This window comes from Thamnophis sirtalis, unplaced genomic scaffold (assembly GCF_051295495.1).
Source record: "Thamnophis sirtalis isolate CommonGarterSnake01/CBP01778 unplaced genomic scaffold, rThaSir2_p1.2 scaffold_1, whole genome shotgun sequence".
Lineage (NCBI taxonomy): Eukaryota > Metazoa > Chordata > Lepidosauria > Squamata > Natricidae > Thamnophis > Thamnophis sirtalis.
The window spans coordinates 29,256,473-29,280,920 of NW_028261381.1; the positions used below are offsets into that span (position 1 = coordinate 29,256,473).

The window sequence follows — 24,448 nt, forward strand, 5'->3', positions numbered from 1 at the left end:
ACTGCCTGGCCTTTCTCAAGTTTCCTCCAGAATTCCTACAATCAATATGTTCACCTGGCAAAAGTGAGATCCCAGAAACATTTTATCCTTAAGTATCTTTAGCAAGTCAGTTAGGGAATGCTGCATTCCTCTGGGCCACCTGGTCAAGATATTCTGTTCTTGGCTTCATCAGAATGTATAACATTAATAATAGTGCCCTTAATAGTCTTTCTATATTCTATGCTCTTGAGAAGGACAGTCATCACATCTGTCTTGGCAACTGCCGACATGCCTCTCAGCGAAAGTGCAAAAATGTTCTTGGCCACACTCCAGGCAGGTAACCAAGAAAGTCCTCCTGATAATCAAAGATCCTGTAATCACCTGCTCCCAGTTCTAGTAATAGCATTAACCTAGCAATTATCTGGATATAAATTATAGAGGAATGCCACAGGCTGCCAGCATCCATCTGAGTGCAATGCCATCATGGCCTGAAGAATGAAAGCTACTATATAGAGAGATCATTTTCTTACAACCATGGAAAAAGTTTTCCTTAGGGCACAGATTGGCTGGAATGCAAAGTTCTGTAAAGAGCTGTACGTGGCTAATGCAGCCTCATCTTCGGAGTTTTTACCCAACTCCTTAACACATTTCACTTTTTTTGACCAAAGGGAACTTCTCAAAAGCAGATTATGATGGATACACTTTTAAACTCTTTTTCTGCTCCTAAAATGGTTATTTGGATCCTGCCTCAAGACAAATCAGATTATTTCAACAAGATTTGTTACTGAGCAATGATAAAAACTGATCAGATCTGTGCTATTTAATCCAATGCCTTTGTCATAAAGTCCAAGTAAGCAGTGGCCCTACCAGAATGTACAATTTATAAAGAAGCTGTATATGTTTTATTGTCAGAATAGATACACAAGTAGCAAAGAGCGTATGTTAAAATTGTAGTAAGTTGGTATACAATTGCTCTCTGACAGCCCCAAAATGGAAAATCTGATGGTCTAGAACAGCCTTCAGAAGAATGCTGCTGTTTTTATTCATACATGGCATATTTACTAAGAAAAGAAAATTGGCAGTATTCATTCTGAAAGTTTCTTCCACAATACCTCATCCTTAAAATTGGGTAAAAAGCTGTAGAGGTCTAGAGGTATGCTTTGAAATGAGGTGACCCTGGAAGATGACACCTTTTTTTTCAGTATGCCAACCATGCATTTCATTTGATCAAAAGAAACTTTGAAAAACTGAAGCTAGGTGAAACACAGAACCGAGTTGTTTACCAGGAATAAAATAAGGAGGCAAAAACATTAAATTTAATCCACGTCCATTTGCAAAGGGGGGAAGAATGTTTTGATGGTTTCAACTTCACATTGAATTGTGTTTGCAAATATTCTGGAAGTCTTTTCCTTTTTTCCAATGGCATGATGATTTCATAGGCATCCCTGGGAATGGGGGAAATGATGAAATGTATATGCCAACATTTCTGCAAGCTACATGAATTATGAACTTGTGTCCAGTGGGACATAAGTACAGAAGGCCAGGAATTGGATCATGATACTGCAATTGAATGTTGTATCATTTTTTGCAATTGTGGTTTGTACCGAACACATATGGATATACCACTTTGATCCTAGTTGACTAGTTGGCAGTTGCTGTAATCAAAACATTGCACCTCAAATAAAACTATTAGAAGATTTGATGCAATATAGATTTACCAGTAATTATATTTGTAATGAATGGCTGTGAAGGGAGGGGTAACAATGTACTGTAGATGGAAAGGGTCTTGGTTTTCCCTATCATGCTCTTCAACCCTACCTACCCCTAACTTCTGGTTATATGTTATGTACTACTTTCTAGCTGACATTATCAATGTTCCTGGAAGAAAGAATAGAATAGAATAACAGAGTTGGAAGGGATCTTGGAGGTCTTCTAGTCCAACCCCCTGCCTAGGCAGGAAACCCTACACCGCTTCAGATGTTATCCAACATATTCTTTAAAACTGCCAGTGTTGGAGCATTCACAACTTCTGGAGACAAGTTGCTCCACTGATTAATTGTTCTAACTGTCAGTTCTAACTTGCTTCTCTTCTTGACTAGTTTCCACCCATTGCTTCTTGTCCTGCCCTCAGGTGCTTTTGAAAATGGTTTAATTCCCTCTTCTTTGCAGCAGTCCCTGAGATATTGGAATACTCCCACAGTGAGATATGTCTACAATGTCCTTTTTATCAAACTAGTTGTCAGGGTTCCAAATAACATCCAATGTGCCTGCTTGGAAACCAAATCAATAACCCCAGATTACTCTATTCCCGCTGCTGTCTGGGAGCTTGATGATGAAGTCCATTGTGATCTCTTCCCATGGTCGGCTAGGGCTGGCCACTTGTTGTAGTAGCCCATGGGGCTTCCCCGGCCGTGTTTTCATCATTGTGCAAGTCACACAGCTTTTTACATAATCTTCCACCTCCAATTTCATCTTTGGCCACCAAAATTGATGCCTGGCGAGGTGGAGCGTTTTTAGGAATCCAAAGTGGCCTCCTAGTTTTGCAGCATGGCTTCACTGTAGAACTTCCAGCCTCAACCCCGCAGGGACGTACAGTTTGGACCCCTTCCAGGCTAAGCCATCTTTCATTGTTAGGATATCCTTGTTATTGTTGAGGCACAGGTCTTCTGGGAGCGCCAATTTCATCACTGTCATCAGCTTATCCTGGCTTCGGGTGGTCACTTGGGCCACCTTTTAGTGGGAGGATGAAAAGATGGGGTGAACAACTTCTTCCTTTTTACTGTCGTACTGCGGTTTTCTCGACAAAACATCCATCACCAATTTTTTTGCTTGTTGGATACTTAGGGGTTTTGTCTCTGCTGCAGGTGCTGCAGGTTCTGGGTTCAATCATCCCTGGTTGGCCCTTTGGCTCCACAGGTGGTAGCGGCCCAAATGTGATAATCAATTTCCTACCACCATCTTCCCACTTTATCATAGGTGTTCACTTGTCAAGCCATGCAAGCCCCAAGATAATTAATTCTGGCATCTTTGATTAATCTGAGGAGCTCATAGAGGCGGCCTACTTGTAACTTTACCAGTTCGGTCATTAGCGTGGCTGGGGTCCCCCCAACTAGCATTCCATCTATCTGCTCAACCAAAATGGGAGGGGCTAGAGGTCTTGTGCGTATGCCTAGTTGCTTTACATTCAACATACTGATTTAGCATCGGGTGTCCACGACTGCTTCAACTTCCCCTTTCACCCCCGTTTCGGGTACTTGGAGCTTGGCTTGGATGGCAAAGGGACAGATAGGTGCACTCACCATCGGGTCATCTACACTATTCTCTTCCTCTGAGGTTTCTCCATTGGTTGGACTTTTCATCACCTTAGGTTGGGGATCAGCTTTCAGAGGTTGTTGACCCAGATGACTCTTTTCTGGTGGCTTCTGGGGCCTTCTCTTTACTGCACTGGCAGTTGGTGCATGCATTTGTGAGATTGGGGGTGGAGCCAGACACTCTGACACTCTGTGGCCAAGTTGACAGCAATGGTGGCATTTATTGCCCCTCCCCCCCTTGAGGGAAGGAACCCATTTGTATCTCTAAACTTAGGAACCGCCTTGTCATGTTGTTCCGCTATCCATCCTGCAGCTTCCTCCTCATTCATCCCTTCTGCCATTGTCGAGAACATTTTTCTGTTGGAAGGTGGAGTAAGAGCCTGTTGGGGCATTGCAGGTGGGATTGGACTCAATTGGGGGGGTCAATCTCTGGGTTGTCCCCTGCCCAATTATTTGACATGGTGCCATCTGCTGAGGGAAGGAAGACGCCCACTGGTATCTTTCCCATCCATGACCTGGGAAGAAAGCCCATCCCGGTGGTGCTTGACTCACAGGCTGCAGCCCAAACATCGGTGGCTGGCTAGGGAGACATGTTGCCCAAGCCTCTTTCTGCTGGCTGGATTGATTTCCCCATGTTGATGGGGGATCTGTCTGTGGCTCAGCTGCAGGATAATGGGTCATTTCACTTATTGCTGTGTGGAAGGAGTAAAAATCTCCACTCCAGTATGGTGCAGAGCCTTTGCTAGGGAAGGAGGGTGGGTTCATTCACGTTTGGCTGCACAAGTTGGTCTGGGAGGCTCCAATCATCAGATCGGCTACTGGGTGATTGCTTTTGTCCTCTCCAGCTGTGTTGAAATAGCCTTTTCAACACCCCCCCCAGCTCTGACCGCATGTCTCCAGAAACCATAAATGTCCAGTTTTCCTCCTCCACAGATTCCTTTGCAACTTTGGAAGGTTTGCAGAAAAGTGACCCGTCATCTGCTTCTATTACATGGGCTCTATCTTCATCTTCGCTGATACTGACCCGGGTCGGGTCAGTGATGGGAGTCAGCACCCCTCCCAGCACCTCGTGCAAGGGTAGCTGGTGAAATATTTTAAGGGAGATTCAAGTTAATGTCATGGTTCCAAATAACATCCAAAATTAAATCAGAGTTGAAGGCAAAGTATTGCTCAAAGTTCCAATTTATTAAGAGAGTCATGTTGGCAAACCCGAATCTGAGCTTCCTGAGTTTTCCCCACCCAGTTGAAAGTTCATGATCTTGCCCCACACCAACAAGTCCATCACATGGTCCAATCTTCCACTGCCATGCTGGCAGTTCCACCCATCCAGTTCCAGTCAGGTGCAGAGGTGTAAAGACAAAGGATGACCTTGGATTCTAGAAAGGAATTTTATTTTGGCAACATCACATTCTACTCCTTACTATTCCCCCTCCCAATCCCCCACTAATGAAACAGCATAGTAGAATAAAACATTAGTGTGGCAGGCCAAAGATTTCCAAAAGGAACTGGCTGCAGGCCTGACACTAGACATACCCAGTTCCTGTAACTGTTCTTCATATGTTTTAGCCTCCAGTCCCCTAATCATCTTTGTTGCTCTTCTCTGCTCTCTTTCTAGAGTCTCAACATCATTTTTTACATCATGACGACCAAAACTGGATGCAGTGTTCCAAGAGTGGCCTTACCAAGGCATTATAAAGTGGTATTTAACACTTCACATGATCTTGATTCTGTCCCTCTGTTTATGCAGCCTAGAAGTGAGTTGGCTTGAGATGTCCTTGTTAGGCTCTTCCTTCTTGACACTACATTGTGATAGAGAGAGGATTCTCACAGCTAAAGCAACTTATCCATAAACTGGGCACAATGGTGATGGTGAGGATAGTTAATAGTAATACTAATAATAAGAATAAAAGCAAACAAACCCAGCAGCATCATATCCTGGCCATAATTGTTTTAAGGTATGTGGCCTTTGAGCAACAGCCTTTTCCCTTGTAAGAAGTAAAGCATCATTTTAAAAGTCAATTCTACTGAATTTAAGGAAAAAGAAAATTTCCTTTTAGCTTACCAAAATATCAAACATGTGGATGATATAAGGCATTTAGCACTAATAAAAGTATAAATAGCATTTGAAACAACAATCTTAAATAGAATGATATGGGAAGAGATGTGGGATTTCAAGTAACATATAGATAGATAGGATAAAACACATAAGATGGAAGTTTTCTGAAAGATAATCTCTTTTTGATAGAAAAATCAGAGGTAATTACCATGAGATAGTCACAGACTGTTTCCAAGCGGCAGACTAGCATACCTAAAAATAATGTAATCTGAACATAGATCTTAGCATAAAAACCTCACTTTACTTCTGAAAGGAGGAATTTCCTCTAAGCTCACTTCTCCAACAAATAGATGATTAATCCTTGATTCATATAGACTGCAAACTTTGCTTGAAGCTTTAGGAGCCACTCTTAACTCCAGTTGATTCCCTGGAGATTTCTGGGACATGATTCCGCGTCTTTTCTCTCATCCCGCCCAGAGATCCTCAGCTCCTTTCTATGGAGTCAAGTTTTATTGTATCGGCCTAGAGTCTTTGACTTATCCCCACCTAAGATTCCTTTTTCTCGCCATCCAGGCAGTTGTTTTGATTCCAAGTGCAACTCTTCTTCACCTCCTCATTGTGGGAGTAGCTTTGTTCAGCTTTGCTCTCATCATAGTTCCTTCCACCTGTGTAGATTAGCCTGTGCTTCTCCTAGATCACAAGACTGTTTCCGATTTCTGTCTTGTCTCTTCCTTTCCAGCAATCTCTCTCCTTTTCCCAGATCTTCTTCCTCCAATCTCTTGCAGGCAATCGGATTCCTTTCAGCTCTCACTTATCTCTCTCCCTTTTGTTGCAAAACAAAGGTTTTTTGCCAGCAAAATAAGGCACTTAAGGGAACCTGTTTAGCAAACCTGGGCAAATCCATTTAAGGGGTGATTTTGATATTGATATGCAATCAACACAGAGGTGGGTTCCTACCAGTTCGCACCTATTCGGTAGAACCGGTTCGTCAAATCTACCGAACCGGTTAGAAGAGATTCCACCAGTGGACCCGGAAAGCAGGCCACACCTATAGAAGAGGTTCCAAAATTTTTTGAAACCCACCACTGCCCCCCGCCAGACTGACACACAGAGAAAGAGAAAGAAAGGAAGAAATAAATAAAGAAAAAAAGAAAAAAGAAAGAAAGAGTGAGAGAGAGATGAAAGAAAAAAGGGACAGAGACAAAAGGAAGGAGAGAGAGAGGGAGAGAGAGAGAAAGAAAGAAAGAAAGAAAACACATGGCCGGCAAGCCATTCCCACCAGGTCACATGGCCGGCAAGCCACTCCCACAAAGGAGGCCACACCTACAGAGTAGGTTCCAAAATTTTTTGAAAACCACCACTGAATCAACACCAGTTTTTCTGTTCAAGCCTGGAATTCTGTACTGCCCATCTAGTACAGTTTGTTTCAAGACAATTTGATATAGAATTTCAGGTTCAGTGGTGGTGAAATAATATACATGCTAACTATTAAAAGAGAAAAAACACATTTAACCTTTGTACTAATCATTATGGAAAATGGTGTTCAAGTTTATTTTTCACTTTTCAATGTTAGGATCATTATTAACAAGAGGGCAATGTCCTCTTTTTCGGCCAATATATTAGCTTTTTATCCTGGGAAAAATATTCATCTGATCCAATAGTGGCAGTCCAAATTTTAGGTAAGCAGGTAATATTGTGTGCCCTAAGTACTTTTTTTCATTCATTCATTCCCCAAGGAAACCAGTGTTCTAGCTAGCAACATTCCAAGAAATAACAGGAAAACTTCATCTACTTATTCCATCTAGTAGGGTTTCCATTAGATACTAATGAGAATTATCTGCTGTGATTCTTCCTTTTTAGATGGCATAGAATTAATATGTGACTCCAAAACTATCAGGATGGTTATTATCTACAGTACATCAGAAGTGGTATTCAGCCAGTTCTGACAGGTTCCGGAGAACCGGTAGCGGAAATTTTGAGTAGTTCGGAGAACCGGCAAATAAGCTGGCCCTGCCCCTGTTGCCTCCCAGCCGATCTTCCTTGAACAGGAGAACAGAGCTGGAAAGCAGGTTAATGGGGTCGGGAGGGAATGGGGATTTTGCAGTAACCTTCCCCCAGGAGTGGGGAGGAAATTGGGATTTTGCAATATCCTTTCCCTGCCATGCCCACAAAGTCACACCACGTCCACAAAGCCATGCCCACAAAACCAGTAGTAAAAAAATTTGAATCCCATCACTGCAGTACATCAACATATAAATGAATTCCCTTATTAAAAAGATTGCTTATTAAGTATAACATTGTTTTTAAATATCTGTTCTGCTTTCAAACTGTGTGAGATTCTCCATTTGTTTGCATTTTGTATGTCTGTTTATATATACGTCCCCCAGATTTCAATGGAAGTTTCTCCTATGTGTATAAAGGTGGTATCCAAAGATTGTTCTCAAACTTTTTGGTTTGTATTAGCAGTAGGATCCAAAAGTCAAGATGCTGGTTGCAGCCACACAATTGAACCTTCAGCCTTCAGTCAGGAGGTTGTGGATTCTATCTCAACTTTTTATTTTATCCACCCACCCCTTCTTGAATAGATTTACTCTGTCATTGTAATAATCACCTTTAGCTACTGTTCTTGAAATTCTGAGAAGTGGATTTCACCTGCTTAAATTTTTAGGAATCAGAAGTAGAGTTTGAGGCTACTTTGGCGGTTCCACCACAAATGCGCGAACGACAAAAGCGCACCTGACTAAACCGTGGTGACAAAACCGCGCCGACGAATGAGCGCTGAAGCGCGCCGACAACAGCGCGCCGACAGAAGCGCGCTGTAACCCTAACCCTAAACCTAACCCTAAACCTAACCCTAAACCTTACCTTAACTTAAATCGCGCTTCTGTCGGCGCGCTGTTGTCGGCGCGCTTTTGACATCGCGCATTTGTCGGGTCACGGCTTTGGCTGCATAATTTAAGCCACCGTCCAAGACCTCTGTTTCACAACTAGAATTCTTGGACTCGTTGCCATTTTGTGTTAATATAGAAAAGGCATTTAAATGGGTTTAGAGAGAGAGAATTATTTCATTATTAAGGTGATGTCCAGGTGAGACTACTTTTAGTCAGTTGTTAGGAGGGGAAATGTCGGGAGCTTAAAAAAAATGTATAATCCTTCAGGACAGATCAGATGGTTGATCCTACTGCAATGCAGTTAGATTGCAAAATAAAATTAAACCTTATCTGCTTAAATTCATGAAGTAATTTTTGAATCTAAATGTCGATTCAAAAGTACTGAGTTGCTGGGACATTTATAACATTTAACTTAATAGGCAGCCATGCCATTATGGAAAACTGTTATCAGCCAAAAGAAATAAATTACTTGCTCTAATAACCTTGGTTAAAACTTATCACTGGTCTGTGAGAAAAAAAATATTCTAAATTCCATGCACACTGTCAAAACAAATCTGAAATGGTCCAATAGAGCAAGATGTTGTAATAACATTCCAATAATTAGAAAAATCCCCACTCATTACTGTAGATTAGAAGGAAAAGGTTCATTTTAAAACTATTTGTACCATTTTATTCGCTACAACAAATTCTAACAAGTAAAAAATATAACTTACATTTGTTTGAAAAATCACTAGAAAAAAAATAGGTCTGTTTTAAACAGGGAGAAAAAATCAGAGTCTCCCTTTAGGAAGGAATAATAATTATCTAATTTAATTCAGACATGGGCCATCCAGATTAGTCCATCCAGATTTGTTGGTGCATGGAACATTTTGCACACATGTATACTATCAAACTCTAAATAAAGAAACTTTCATTTATTGTGCACCCCTTCCCAATTTTCTCTTGAGATTGGGTGAAGCTACCAGCATAGGGCTGTAGTAAAAAGATACTGTCAGTGTTCCAAATATCATGCAGAATTAAATCAGAGTCCAAGGCAGAGCTATCCTTAAAGTTCCAATTTAATAAGACAGACATGTTGGCATCGTGCTGTGGAATCCCAATTCTGGACATTACATCGGATTCCCACCCAATTGAAAGTTCATGATCTTGTCCCCACACCCACAAATCCATCACATGGTCCAATCTTCTTCCATGCTGGCATCTCCACCCAGCTGCTTCTGGTCAGGTGCAGAGGTGCGGAGACAAAAGATGACCTTGGGCTTCTAGAAAAGAATGACAACAACACATTCCACCATTCTACTCCTTTCTATTCCCCCCTCCCAACTACTACACTAATGAAACAGCATAATGAAATAAGAGAGAGTGTGGCAGGCCAAAGATCCTAAAAGGGATATAACTGCAGGCCTGACAGATACATCTCATGGTCATCCAGATGTTTGCTACCAAAAATATTAGTCCTAAAATTGGGAGATGCTAGAGCAGGGGTGTCAAACTGGATGAAGGCCACACCCATCCCAGCTCAGTGAAGGAGGGAAATGTCACAATACGTCATGTGACGGCAACACGACGCCGCAAGTTTGTCACCCGTGTTCTAGAGAGAAACATGCAGATGGGGGGAGAGGGAAGGAAATTCCTATTGTGCCTGCAGACATGATTCAGATTTTTTGTAACTAAAATGACTGGTTTGGTATCAATTGAATAATAGAACTACAGGTAGTCCTTGACTTACAACAGTTCCTTTAGTGACTGTTCAAAGTTACAATGTCACTGAAAAATATGACTTATGACTGTTTTCTGCAGTTACAACCTTTGTAGCATCCCCATGATCAAAATTCAGAGGCTTGGAAACGGACTCACATTAATTGCAGTGTCCTAACAGGGTCATGTGATCCCATTTTGCAAGCTTCTGACAAGCAAAGTCCAAGGGGAAGCCAGATTCACTTAACAACTGGCTTACTAACATATCAACTGCAGTGATTCACTTAACAACTGTGTCCAGAAAAGTTGTAAAACGGGGCAAAACTCACTTAACAAACGTCTCACTTCACAACAGAAATATGGGGTTCGATTACAGTCTTAAGTCAGATACTACCTGTATGATACATGCCTAAAGATTTTCAAACATGAACTGAGCTAGTTACTAAAGACAGACCTCTCAACAGAGTAGAAAATCATACTTGCTTTCCCAAATTCAAAAAAAGTCCCAAAGGGATATGAAAAGGGCAGCCTTTGGCACTGCCCTTTACCATTGCTCCGGTGGTATTTATAGGATCATACCCCGTAAACCACCAGAATAAATTCTGCACAAAGATAAAAAAAGGACTTGCCAGCAGGCAAAGCTGCATCTAATTGGAAATTGGCTTTTATTCAGGCCTGTAACCTTTTTCAAAAAAAAAAATCATCATCATCATCTCCCCGGTATTCTACTACAGTCATCATTTTTGTCCTGACAAATGGCCAATTTAATCCTGAATTGACAAATTCAGTCCATATTAGATAGTAAGTGCTCCTGGGCATGTTCTCTCTACATTTTAACAAGCAATTTGAAGCCAATATAAGGGCAAGCCACTTGTCTTGCAGTCTATGAGCCAATAAAGCCTGAATAGCAATGGCCTAATTTCCAGGAAAAATAAAATACTGCATTAAAACATATATTACAGCAGGTAACACAATGCATGCAGATATCCCAGCTTTCCATAGATTGATAATGTTTACATAGGCTTCCAGTAATCATTAACAGTGAGGGGCTCAACTCAAGATTTATGGCTGTCCTACTCGTGCCAACAAGGAGGGTCTACTTCGGATCCCATCGGTCAAAGAATCTGGATCCATCTGTCGGGATCCAGAAGAAGAACCTTTTTTAGGTGGCCATGGATCCATCTAGTAATCCCAGGAATTAGCAATCCCAACCCTTTGAGAAGAGGAAATTTGCTTTCATCAAACACTCTTTTCTTAGACTCAGCCCTCCATCAAAAAAAAAAAAACTGCAGATGACGATACTGATTTTGGAAAAGACCTGTGATAAAGTTTACTGTATTTTTCAGAGTATAAGATATGCCAGAGTATAAGCAGCCAAGGTGGCGCAGTGGTTAAAAGCAGCACTGCAGGCTACTGCTAGATCAGCAGGTCAGCGGTTCAAATCTCACCGGCTCAGGGTTGACTCAGCCTTCCATCCTTCCGAGGTGGGTAAAATGAGGACCCAGATTGTTGGGGGCAATATGCTGACTCTCTGTAAACCGCTTAGAGAGGCCTGAAAGGCCTATGAAGCGGTATATAAGTCCACTGCTATTGCTATTGCTATTGCCTTTTCCCCCCCTAAAAGAGGGTGAAAATTTGGGTGCGTCTTATACACTGAATGTAGCCCCGCCCACCCACTAGCTCACACCCTTTGGCCTCTGCCTCCCAGCAATTTACCTTCTTGCAGCAAGTGGGGAAAATGGGGCTTGGGGAGGCAGCAATAGGCTATGGCAATCCCTGATAATAGGGAGACCCATGCTGAAATTGAAAGTGAAACTTGTTGTTTGCTGGCAAGAGGCAAATTGCTGGGAGGCAGAGGCAGATTTTTTTTCTTGTGCTAATCAGGTTGTTTGCTGTTTGCTGCAAGGAGGTAAGTCAATAACTATAAATGCCTATAGAATTATTAGACTTATTTTTTAAAGACTGCTTTATTATTGTTCTAGACAACTTAACAAAATGAAGGAACTTATTAAAATAAATGCTTGATCTGAAGAGGCCCAGTACTATTGTATCTCCTTTTAAATAGCAGAGAATAACTATGCTTCCAGAAAACCACATCAATTTTAACAGCATCTGTACAAGTATAGTCTAAAATGTAACACCAAAAACAGTGTATATCGTCTGTACTGTTTGCTGTTTGTTGCAAGGAGGCAAATTGCTGGGAGGCAGAAGCAGATTTCCTCCCCCTTGTTTTCCTCCCCAAAACCTAGGTGCGTCTTATACTTCGGAATGTCTTATACTCCAAAAAATACCATAATTTATAGGTAGTCCTTGGGTAACGGCCATCCGGTTTAACAGCTGTTAAGGGTCACACTGCAAACGTAGGCTTAGCACCGATTCTTTTACACACAAGTTGTACTTGTCCCAGCACCCCCCCCCACATATATATATATATGTTTGTGTGTGTGTGTGTGTTTGTGTGTGTGTGTCTTGTGTGTGTGTGTCTTGTGTGTGTGTGTGTGTGTGTGTGTGTGTGTGTGTGTGTATTTGTGCTGATAAATAAATAAAGGGAGACTAGTATAGATCTATTTCAAGCTATTTAGCTCTCATCAGCTAGCCATACCCTTACTGGGATATATATATATATACCATTACCCCACCCAGCTCCACCCACAACTCTACCCAGATGACACCCACCCACCATCACCAATCACCATGACCCACACCCTCAGCCACACCCCCACTCAGTGTCATCATAGCCTTTTTTCTGGTTAGCCGCATCCGAGCAAAAGAGTTACATCAGAGTAGGCAGTTGCACCCGAGTAGAAGAGCCACATGCAGCTACAGGCTCAATCGACATCAGAGAGGCAACATCAACGTGGCAGTGTTAGTGGCGTGTAAGCATGGCCGAGCGGGCATGGTGATGGAGAGGGTCCCCCTGGATGGCAGCAAAATTAAAGGAAAAGTCAGCAGGAAGTCACACGTTGGAAACACGTGACATGATTTATGACCATGGATAATTCACTTAGCGACCACAGCAGAGCTGACATCATAAGCTCTGACATCAGAGCCGTAGTGGCACAGTGGCTAGAATGCAGTACTGCAGGCTACCTCCGGCTGACTGCAGTTTGGTAGTTCGATTCTCACGCACTCAAGGTTGACTCAGCCTTCATCCTTCTAAGGTCAGTAAAATGACCCAGATTGTTGAGGGCAACAGGCTGACTCTGTAAACCGCTTAGAGAGGGCTCTGAAGCACTGTGAAGCAGTATATAAGTCTAAATTCTATTGCTATTTCTATAAGTTGGGCATGCTCACATGATCATGTGGTTTTTATTTAACGGCAATGTCATTTAGCAATGGAATTGCCAATCCCAACAGCAGTTGTTCATTGAAGACCACCTATATAGATAAAAAGAATTTACATCCTTGAAATCGATCAGAATAAATAGTAGGTAGAACTTCATAATCTGCATTTTGGAATCCCACTCACCAGTTAGAAAACATTTGGGAGAGGAAACCATTGCTCTGGGGGCCCAGGTACAATTTGTTGAAGATTTCTGATTTTCCCAGTGAAACTGTCTTACGCAGGCAATGTCTCACAGGAATCTCATGCCAGAGAGCAGCTGCGATCCAAGTTGATGGCTGATGTGATAAATTGCAAGGCTCAGTTACAGAGGCAACTTCCTAAACTCAGAATGAAAATTCAAAGCGTGTTCTTCGTGTCATGTCAGGGAATTCTCCAGAAATGGTTTTGTCTTGTTATCCCACAGGTCCCGTAGAGGTGAGGCTAGAGGGATATGAGAAAAGCAAGCATGATAAGCCTAAATAAAGAGCTCATCTCTGTTCTTCTCCCACTGCTACATCCCAGTGGTTACTTAAAGGAAGCAATTTTTCACATATCAACTGTAATCAGATCAAACGCTGGAACTTAACGGAAAGCTGCACAGTTTAGCATGTTTCCTTGAAAACCAACCTTAGGGGAAATGTATTTAGGAGAATTTCTTTTTCGGAAATCCATAAAGCTTCCATTTTTCCACTCTGCCAAAAAATGTATGGTTAGAGTTTCTTCCCAATCACTATCATTATTTCTGATGCCAATTTAGTTTTTCTGTTGCTAAAAAGCTCCCGGCGAGAAGTTGAAGCATCAATTCCAATTTTTCCCCAGCTTATTTTTAGAAAACCCGTCCCTATCATTTCTTCTTAGTGAGCTTAATGAGCTAAGTCATGCAATGCTGATATCACAAGAGCTACTTTGGGTGGCTGTAATTTTAAAAATACTGTTCCGTGAGTCTTTCTTAACCTTTTAAACGCTACATGAAATCTTTATGGTAGCTAATTTGCAGGGCTGACTTTGCTATGAGCTTTTGTTTCACACGTCTTTACGTCCCCCATAAAAAAATGAACTTTCTCTTTTTTCTTCCTCTATCATGGGTGTCAAACTGGCGACATCACACGCAGGCCACCCCCACCCCAGCTCCATGAAGGGGAAAAACGTCATGACAGCAACGTGACGCAGCGAGTTTGACACCCGTGTTCTAAATACTGCTAGGTCGTGGGTTCAAATTAGGTGAATTCCTTAATTGTTTTGCAGTATTGCAGGCTAATTCTGCTGACTGCCAGCAGTTCGATTCTCACTGGCTCAAGGTTGACTCAGTCTTCCATCCTTCTGAAGTCGGTAAAAGGAGGACCCAGATTGTTGGGGACAAGATGCTGACTCTGTAAACCGCTTAGAGAGGATTGTAAAGCACTGTGAAGCCTAAGTCTAAGCACTATTGCTATCAGTCCCAATAGGATAAAAACAGTCCCATGGTGCCTCTAGTGGGCAATGAAAATGTAACCAATACACATTATATAAGCTGTGTAAAAATTGAGAAACTCTCTCCTGCCACTAAGAAGGGGAAAGTCATGTGAAACCCTGTTCAAAGGGGCATGACCTAATGCATACCATCTATAGCGCTCTGCTCTGAGAGCTTGAGGGAAAATGGAGTGTATATATATTCTGATAGACTGGTTATTTCCTGCTATTTTCCAGGCTTGAATCCCAAATGACAGCTGACATTCAAACCATCTTACAGCTGTTGCAGAGACAGTCAGCCCTCATCCCACCTGCTTATAGCATGGTGATGGCAAATGCAGATTACCAGAAACCAGCTGTCCGGCTATTGCGACGTCTTCATCCCATCGCATCAATTAAAACAGATCGAAGCTTCAGTCCTTCACAGGTAAGGCATTTCCAAAGGGATAGGTTTACATCATTTAAAGCTTTATTCTCTCGTGGGAAACAAAATGTTCTTCATATAAATCCGTATGGGAAAAGCAGCACAAGTGGATTGGACCAGATGCTGTAGGACAGAGGTGTCAAACTCAAGGCCCCCAGACAGATCCGGCCTGTGGAGTGCTTAGATTTGGCCTGTGTGCCCACCCTGGAAACAGCGAAGGACCAGCCCACGGTGCCTCTACCGGCAAAAATGGAGCTTGGGAGGGCCACTAGGCCACAATAGCCTCCTGCAACCTTCTGCTAGTGAAAATGGAGCTCAGGGAGGCCCCGCACAACCCACCCATGCTCTGTTTTCAGCTGCGATGACTTCCTGGAGCCCTCTGCCAGTGAAAACAGACCTCGAGGAAGCCACACGCAGGCTCCGTTTTCACTGGCAGAGGGCTTCAGGAGGCCATCACAGAGAAAACAGACCTTCGATGAGTGACATCGAGCCGACCATGTCCACCCTGGCCACACCCTCCCAGCCCCCCTGAGGTCAAACACAACCCTGATGCAGCCCTCAATGAAATTTGAGTTTGACACCCCAGCTGTATAAGATGATCAGGCTGAGCTCAAGGGAGGGATAAAACATGTCATCAGCCCGGAGTCCCTTTGTGCCCATGAGAGAGCTATGACCAGCCCATCTTGAATTCCTTCTATTCCTAACTCCTGCTAATTTCCGTTGACTGTGAATAGTTCAGATTCTTGTACAACGCTTAAGCTCACAATACATCTTTATACACATTTGAACTGCCTGAATATCTTGATTTCCCTGAGTTTGACAGGAGCCTGTTTCCTGGATTGGCAAATTTATCCAGGAGGTGGACTAGCTGGACTTGAAGCAAGGGTGAAATTCAGGAAGTTCTGACAGGTTCTGGAGAGCCTGTAGCGGAAATTTTGAGTAGTTTGGAGAACCGGCAAATACCATATCTGGCTGGCCCCACAGTGGGGTCGGAATGTAGATTTTTCAGTATCCTTCCCCTGCCACGCCCACCAAGCCATGCCCACAGAACCAGTCGTAAAAAAAAATTGAATTTCACCACTGACTTGAAGGCAAGAGTCATGCCTTGGTTGTAAAAGAAATAGAGCCAAATAAAGGCTACTTTGATAAGCAGACTTCAAGTAGCCTTTTCATCCCTGCAGTTGTTTGAATTCATTGAATTGTTTTAATTCCTTCATTGGCCTTTGAAAGCTGAACTCAGGGAGGCCTCCTTCCTGTCTCTCTGCTTTGCTCGCCTGCATGTGACCTGGGAGAAGAAGTTCTTCCTTCAACTACAAAAGTGGCATCTGCATTCCAAAAGCTGTAAAGGGGAAGAAATCCACCTAAATGTCTTAAGTATTACAGCAGAGGTGGGTTCCTACCAGTTCGCACCAGTTCGGTAGAACCGGTTCGTCAAATCTACTGAACCGGTTAGAAGAGGTTCCACCAGTGGACCCGGAAAGCAGGCCACACCTACAGAAAAGGTCCCAAAATTTTTTGATGACACAGACAGACAGACAGACAGACACACACACACACACACACAGACTCACACAGAGAGAGAAAGAAAAAGAGAAAGAAAGGAAGAAAGGAAGAAATAAAAAAGAAAAAAGAAAGAAAAAGTGAGAGAGGTGAAAGAAAAAAAGGAAAAAGGGACAGAGAGACAAAAGGAAGGAGAGAGAGAGAGAGAGAGAGAGAGAGAGAGAGAGAGAACACATGGCTGGCAAGCCACTCCCACCAGGTCACATGGCCAGCAAGCCACTCCCACAAAGGAGGCCACACCCACAGAGTAGGTTCGAAATTTTTTTGAAACCCACCACTGTATTACAGGTAGCGTAGTCTTCGACTTACAACAGTTTACTTAGTGACTGTTCAAAGTTACAACATCACTGAAAAAAGTGACACAAATGTTTTTCACACAACCATTGCAACATTCCCGGCATGATCATGTGATCAAAAATGGTTGCCATGTACATGATCACCTTTTGCAACCTTCTGACAAAGTAAGTGGGGAGAAGTCAGATTCACTTAACACCCATGTTACTAAATTAAGATCTGCAGTGATTCACTTAGTAACTATGTCAAGAAAGATCATAAAATGGGACAAAATTCACTTAACAACTGTTTCACGTAGCAACATAAATTTTGGGCTCGATTGTGGATATAAGTCACGGCATTTGGAGTGCATTGATGTGTATCTGTTGCTCAGAAACATAGCGGATTACTTAATAGCAATAGCACTTAGACATATACCGCTTCACAGCCCTCTCTAAGCGGTTTTACAGAGTCAGCATATTGCTCCCAACAATCTGGGTCCTGATTTAACCAACCTTAGAAAAATGGAAGGCTGAGTCATCCTTAGGAAGATGGGGGCTGTTAGGATCGAACTGCTGGAAGGAGCAGTCAGCCTGCAATACGGATAGGCTTAAGATACAGAAGGATCTTGACAAATGCTATCTAACAAAATGAAATTCAATGGTGAAAAGAGTAAGGTTCTACATTTAGGCAAGAAAAACGAAATGCACAGCTACAGTATAGGTGGTACCTTGCTCAATAGTAGTAACTGTGAAAGGGTTCTTGGAGTCCTAATGGACAACCATTTAAATATGAGCCAGCAGTGTGCAGCAGCTGCCAAAAAAGCCAGCATGGTTCTAGGCTGCATAAACAGAGGGATAGAATCAAGATCACATGAAGTGTTAATGCCACTTTATAATGCCTTGGTAAGGCCACACTTGACAGTCAGAACAATTAATCAATGGAACGACTTGCCTCCAGAAGCTGTGAATGCTCTAACACTGGACGTTTTTAAGAAGATGTTGGATAACCATTTGTCTGAAGTGGTGTAGGGTTGCCTGCCTAAGCAGGGGGTTGGACTAGAAGACCTCCAAGGTCGCTTATAACTCTGTAATTCTATTCTATTCTATTCTATTCTATTCTATTCTATTGCCTTCTAACCACTGGGCCACCATGGGTCTTATAGATGAAGCACCTTTATTAAGCTTCTGATTTCAGCACTGCTGATTTTTAAACAAATTCTCCAGTAGTGTAAACTCGTTAAAAAAAAAAACAACCCACCAATGTTCTGCGCTGCTTTTTAATGCCAATAAACACCACGGAGCCATGTTTTTGTTGTTGTGTCTTCTCAGGGTCCCAAATTCTTGGATCTTGACAAATTGAAAGAGAAATCCAAAGAATCCCTCTCAAGTGGAGAGCATCTTCACCTGGCCTCGGAAGATAACCTGGCTTCCCTTTTGGAACAGGAGCACGACTGCTCTGTAGAGCCAGTCCCATCACTCCGTAAGACCTACCTCCACCCAAATAGGCACCCATCCTTGCCCGAATCTCCCCTAAGCACGACAGGAATGTTGGGTCTCCATAGGCATGTCTCTGATCCTGGTCTTCCTGGGAAATGACCCTTTTGCATTATTACATCACCTAAAAATGTAAGTGCTTTTAACGTCTGGGTTTTTTTTTCTTTTTTCTTTCTTCCTTTACTATTGTTTTTTCTATCAAAATCTCAATACTTGACTCAGGGGCTACAAGGATATACCATTATATGCAAAAGTACTGTATATTTTCCTATCTTTGAAGCTTGTAAGGAAAGTTGATCAGTAACAAATGTAAATATATAAATATATAGATATATACATATATAAACAAACAAACAAAAACGGTATGTTGCAAATATAAAACTGCCAGCATTCTCGAGGCACCTTCTATTTTTTAATTTTTTAAAAAGCACCTTGCATGCTTGGAAATGATAATGGTTCTGTTGCATGGAGGTTCCTGTTTACTGTTTTCAATTAAAAACTATTTTATTGCGGACATGCCTTCAAAAAAAAAAAAAGATGAGAATGACCCAAAAACAAAAACGACTTGCTTTTCTTGAACGACTTTACCTTCCAACAATTTTCTCTTCTAATTTTATTTATTTTTTATTTTATTGGAAAACACTACAATTACCCTTCTAGGATTGAGCATTTTGCAAAGCAACCTCCTTTAGCTTTGAACATAAGGAAAACATAGATTTTTCTACGGAAACTTTGTAGTTTGAACATCATTCATGTAAAAACCCAATTAGCAAAACACAAATACATTTTGGAAAAAAGAAAAGAAAAAAAACCTGTAACTCGGCTGCATAATGGAAAGCCACATTTGTGACTTCAGTTTACAATAGTTGAATCATTTAATGTTCTAATTTATTTTTCTTTACTGAAATTTTATCGTTGCTATAAATTGCCACCCTCAAAGGCAGCTAGCTGTCAAGACCCTCAAATACAAACAATGCAATAAACATAATTTCTACATAAACTGGAAAATGTTGTCTTTTTTTAGTTGAATGGAAGCATTAAAAAAAAAACCTGAGTACTAAAAAAAATTCATTGTAATCCTTTGATACCTCTCTTGCTCCCTTTCTAGCCCCCAATATGTGTGAACACAGAACTGTAAGCTTGAGTGCATATCCAATATAAGTACACTAGAGAATCCTTTTATATAACATTTCTGGTGTCTACAATTATTTCAATAAGTAACATTGAACTGAAGGGGTTGATCAATTTTCTATGGTTGCCTGGTCTATCGACTACACATCATCCATGTACAGCAATCTGGGTCATTGCAGAAATAAGAAAATCCAGATATAGCTGCCATATTTTACCTACAGTTCCTTAGGGGAGGCAGCATATGCAGAATTATAAATGAATATTAGCCAGCCAGCTTTCTGCCCATTTTGTAACAAAAGATCCAGCAAGACAGAGTATGTAGACATTGATGGTAGGAAAAACAGATTTCTGTTAAACGTATACTTTCTTCTTTCTAGAGTGGTCCGGTATCAGATTCTAAATTTGTAATGGGAAGATTTGCATCCAAAGCAGATTCCCCCTCTCCCCCCTCAAATTACCGTAATCCAGAAACATTGCAGCTCTTGAAAAGAGGTTCTCTCAAGATGCACTGTTTGAGAATCAAACAATGGAGTTAGGGGGAGGGGAGAAACTATAAATGTTTATGTTTGGATACATGTTTAGACAATGGATGGATGGATGGATGGATGGATGGATATACTGTAGATTAGATGGATGATAGAAAGCTGATAGATTAGATATAGATGGATGATAGACAAGCTAGATGGATGAATATACTGTAGATTAGAGATGATAGAAAGATGATAGATTATAGATGGATGATAGACAGACTAGATGGATGGATGGATGGATGGATGGATGGATGGATATCGGCAGGCAGACGATAGATAGAGGCAGGCAGGCAAAGAATATAGAGTTCCCCCTCTACATTCAAAACAACCTCCCTAATTCTGAGCGTTTGCATGGCTGTGGCTGTTTATAGGAAAAAGGGGGAAATTGAAACAACTGAACAGATTGACTAATGAAGCAAAAATAAAAAAGTTTTAAACTGAAACATTTGACTTTTATTTTCTTCAGCTGTTCTGATGTCAATTTAAAAAAAGATTTCTTATTTCAAGCCCTTTGAATTCTTATATCTCTTTGCTCAACTTGGGAGAGTTTAAAAGAATCAGTGTGATGGAAATGTCACCATAAAGTGATGACATTCTCCACAATGTTCTTCTGCGGTTACTTAGACACATATCAGTGTGCCACATCATCTGATGATCAGGCCCGAGATTTATGAAAGACTGCAACAGAAAACTAACACCATAGTTCACAGAGTTGCTCTCAATTTCATAGATGGATGATGCTTTTATAATCACAAAAAAAATTGCCCATCCCCAGGAGCAAAACCCCAAATCACTTTAGATTCTCAAAGGAGCCTGATGAGTGGGTCTTTTGTTTACACAGTTTAAACGTACATTGATTTGAAAATTGTGCTCCGAAATGTTTAAATTTAAACATAAAAAGTACCACTTCACTTGCATCGCCATAAGAATCTCTGCTGCTCTTTGAAACAGGATCAGCAAAGGATAAGGCTATGATATGTCTGACTCATTACAACAAGGGTGTCAAACTCGATTTCATTGAGGGCCACATCAGTTTGACCTCGGAGGACTGGGGTGGACGTGGCCAGCTTGATGTTGCTTGTGTCGGGGGTGCCTGTAGGCCTGAGCGCTCTGCCAGCGAAAATGGGCCACTGAGCTCCGTTTTCGGCTGCAACAGCCTGCTGCCAGTGAAAACGGAGCTCAGTGCTGAAGCCCTCCTTAAAAGATTTTTAAGAATTCTCTAAAATGCAGCAAACGAGTTCCAGGAAATTGTGACTTGCTGTGATCTAAAACAGATTTTTAAATACGTGGCACTTAAGCATATCAACTCTATTTAATGTAATTTTTAATTGATGTGAAAAATAGGCACCTGGCTCCCTCACCTAATATATCACCTCAAAGCCCATATATAATAATCAAGTGATTGATAGCAGTTTCATCTCCAACCTCCAACTTATATTGAACCCCACAGCCTTCCATTTTGCTCTGGTTTCCCATGGTTTCTGTTTAGAAGAAAAATATAATAGTTTTCCAGTTGAACAAAATAAATCTTACATTTATACCTTTGTCCATTTCCCCTTTTAAGTACCTTTTCGGCTAGCCTGTAGAATTATTCTGAAGCAAAGTAATAAACTTGATAGCAACCTATAGTTGGTGTTTGACATATCATCAGAGCTGCTTGGCTTATTAGCTTGGTATTTTTTAGGAGACAGAAAATGGTGTAAGTAACCAGCAAACCACAGCCTTCATAAACGTATTCTTTCAGTACCATTTGTTACAAATTAGGAGTGGCAGTCTATTAGATGTTTCCTAATAAAGGTAAGTATGATAGATTGAAACTGGCTAGGGTGAATAACAGAGTTGGAAGGGACCTGGGAGGTCTTCTAGTCCAACCCTCCTGCTCAAGCATTTCAGAGAACTATACTATTTCGGAAAAACGGTTGTCCAATTTCTTCTTTTAAAACCACCTATGCTAGAGAACCCACAACTTCTGGAGGCAAGTGGTTCCACTGATTAATTATTCTGTCAGGAAATTTATTAGTTCTAGGTTGCTTCTCTCCTTGCTTCCTTCCATTGTTTCTTGTCCTGTCTTCAGGGGTTTGGAGACCATCTTCCTTGTGGCAGCCTCTTAGATATTGGAATGCTGCTATCATGTTGCCCCTTGGACGACTTTTCATTAAACTAGACATATCCAATTCTTGCAACCTTAACTAAAGCAGAATGTTTCTTTGTCCAACGAAGTATTTCATTCCTAACATCATGAGTCTCACTAACAACTTAGAAGTGTTTAACTAGAAAAGTAAGCTGAACTTACTTTCATAATGATCTAGTGGTAGAATGACAAGAGAGCTGACTAGATTGTTTTCCCCTCTAAATGTGCCATTGCGTAAAAGAAGTTGCTTGGGGAAACATAATTAATTGAAGCTATTCAGACCTTGGAGTATGGGGTCAATTTGCTTTACGTGATACTATTGAGTCATAATGAAATCTAGATCATTGTTGCCAAGTGAATGGATGCATCCTCTTAACAATGGAATTCTTTATGAATTAAGCCCTCCCCAATTTGAATTTCAGTACCATATCAACCCTTGTTTTATGAGGCCCTCTAATTTATACTTCTTCCAAGCTGTGTTTGCAACGCAGAAATTATTCAGCAGCTTTTAACAGAGCCTCTACAGAAATTGCTGCAGGCTTTCCTCATCTTTTTTTAAGAGTTGATATTAAACTTTCTCTATCTGTTGAACAGAACTTAGACTTTGTTCCAAATGGCCATGAACATTGTGGATGGACTTTGTCAAGAATTACCATGCCACTGGAAGAAGACAAATCTTCAAACATGGAAAAAAAGTGGGAGACAAGTCTCCCTAAAGGTTTTGAGCTACAGCAGTCCCAACCCTAAGAGACCAAGTTTTGCCTTGCCAGAAACTTCCACCCTAGGTACCCTGCAGTTTGAATCGTTACCCAGATCCTGTTTTTGGAATTAGGGCACCTTTTGGGAAAAATGTGCACCAAATACAAGGTCAGGAGATTGCACAATGCAGTGTTGCCATGACGTCTCAGATAGCTGTTAAGTCTTAGCAGGAGAACAAATCGGCTGCGTGGAGTATTTAAACCAAACCAGATTGCTGGGAACAATTTTTCTGCTTTGTTTTGTCCTGGTGATTATCAATCCAGTAGGTCCTTAGTCTGTTATTTGACCATCCATTTAGTTTGGTGTGTTTTCTGAGCTTGTGATTTCTGCTGCACCCTGTGATTGAAGTAGCAGATCCTAAAACAAACATGAGTGATTCCCTCCTGTCAATTTCTTTATTCATCAGCTTGTCTCATTACAATATTTAGTTGAGTAATTAGCCTGGCAACATTAAGCAAATATCCTAACTCTGCTGCTATCGGCAACTCTTTGACAACTCTACAGCATGTTATGCTTTAAATATATTCTTTAAAATGCAATAGGTACCATAGAACAATGGTGGGTTCCGGATCCCATTGCAATCGGTATGGTTGCAATGGGGCCTGGCATCCTCCACATGAACGCGTGCAGTGCGCGTATGCATCTTACCATCCAGCGACACCTCCATGAAGCTCCAGCTGCTCGACGGAGCATCACGCAGGTGCTGTACGTGCTGTGCGCGTAAGCATCAAAGAGTTTAAAGACAGGTAAGGAACATGGGCGGGTGGGTGGGCCCTCTGGAGAGCACCGTACCGAAACGGTACCCAGTGCTCCGGGCAGGCTCTGATATGCCCATACCAGGGCGTACCACCTGCAACCCACCACTGCCATAGACCTTCCAAACATTGTTTTATTAGGAACATCCAACCTGTGTGGCTATGGTAAAGAAATGCTTTGAGTTGTTGCAGTTCAGAGGCATTGGGATTATCAGTGTAATGAGCAAGGTTTTAAAACACATATGGTTATAGAAGAGTTGGTGATGGACAAAGTAAGTCATTAGGAATCCAGGAAAAATTGTGGAACTCAATTGTGATCAATTCCAGCAAGCATTTCTATTGTGAGAACAGCGGGAGCTACAATCCAACAATATTGGAAGGTTACTTTTTTTTTTATGGAGTTGTAAAGTTTTGACCTTTAAGTGGCCCATAACAGCAAAGGAGACTGACAGAGTTCATAGTATTACCCTAAAGAGAAAAGTTTTAATTCTGGCTTATATGTTGAGTGAACATCATCACTATAGTGCACAGGTGATCCCAATTTAAACTAAGCATTGTAACTTATACACCAAACCTTGAATATATCAAACAGTGTGGCAGGTGGTACAGAGAACCAAGGGCACAAGAGGAGGCAGAACTGGCAAATACCATCCTCCAGTGGCAAAACAGAAATCTCCAAA

The 24,448-nt window shown here is 41.5% G+C and overlaps 1 protein-coding gene across 8 annotated transcripts in view; it reads left to right on the top strand.

Annotated features, from left to right (window-relative positions):
• The window catches only part of KCNH7 (potassium voltage-gated channel subfamily H member 7), a 338,169-nt gene extending 318,967 nt beyond the window's left edge, over positions 1 to 19,202 (top strand). For all 8 annotated transcript variants that reach the window (XM_087709677.1, XM_087709681.1, XM_087709688.1 and 5 more), the window contains 2 exons: positions 14,947 to 15,136; positions 18,298 to 19,202. In XM_087709677.1, coding sequence (XP_087565803.1) covers positions 14,947 to 15,136; positions 18,298 to 18,564 — 457 coding nt within the window. In that variant the 3' untranslated portion in view covers positions 18,565 to 19,202. The remainder of the gene's footprint in view (positions 1 to 14,946; positions 15,137 to 18,297) is intronic.
• Positions 19,203 to 24,448: the final 5,246 nt, after the last annotated feature.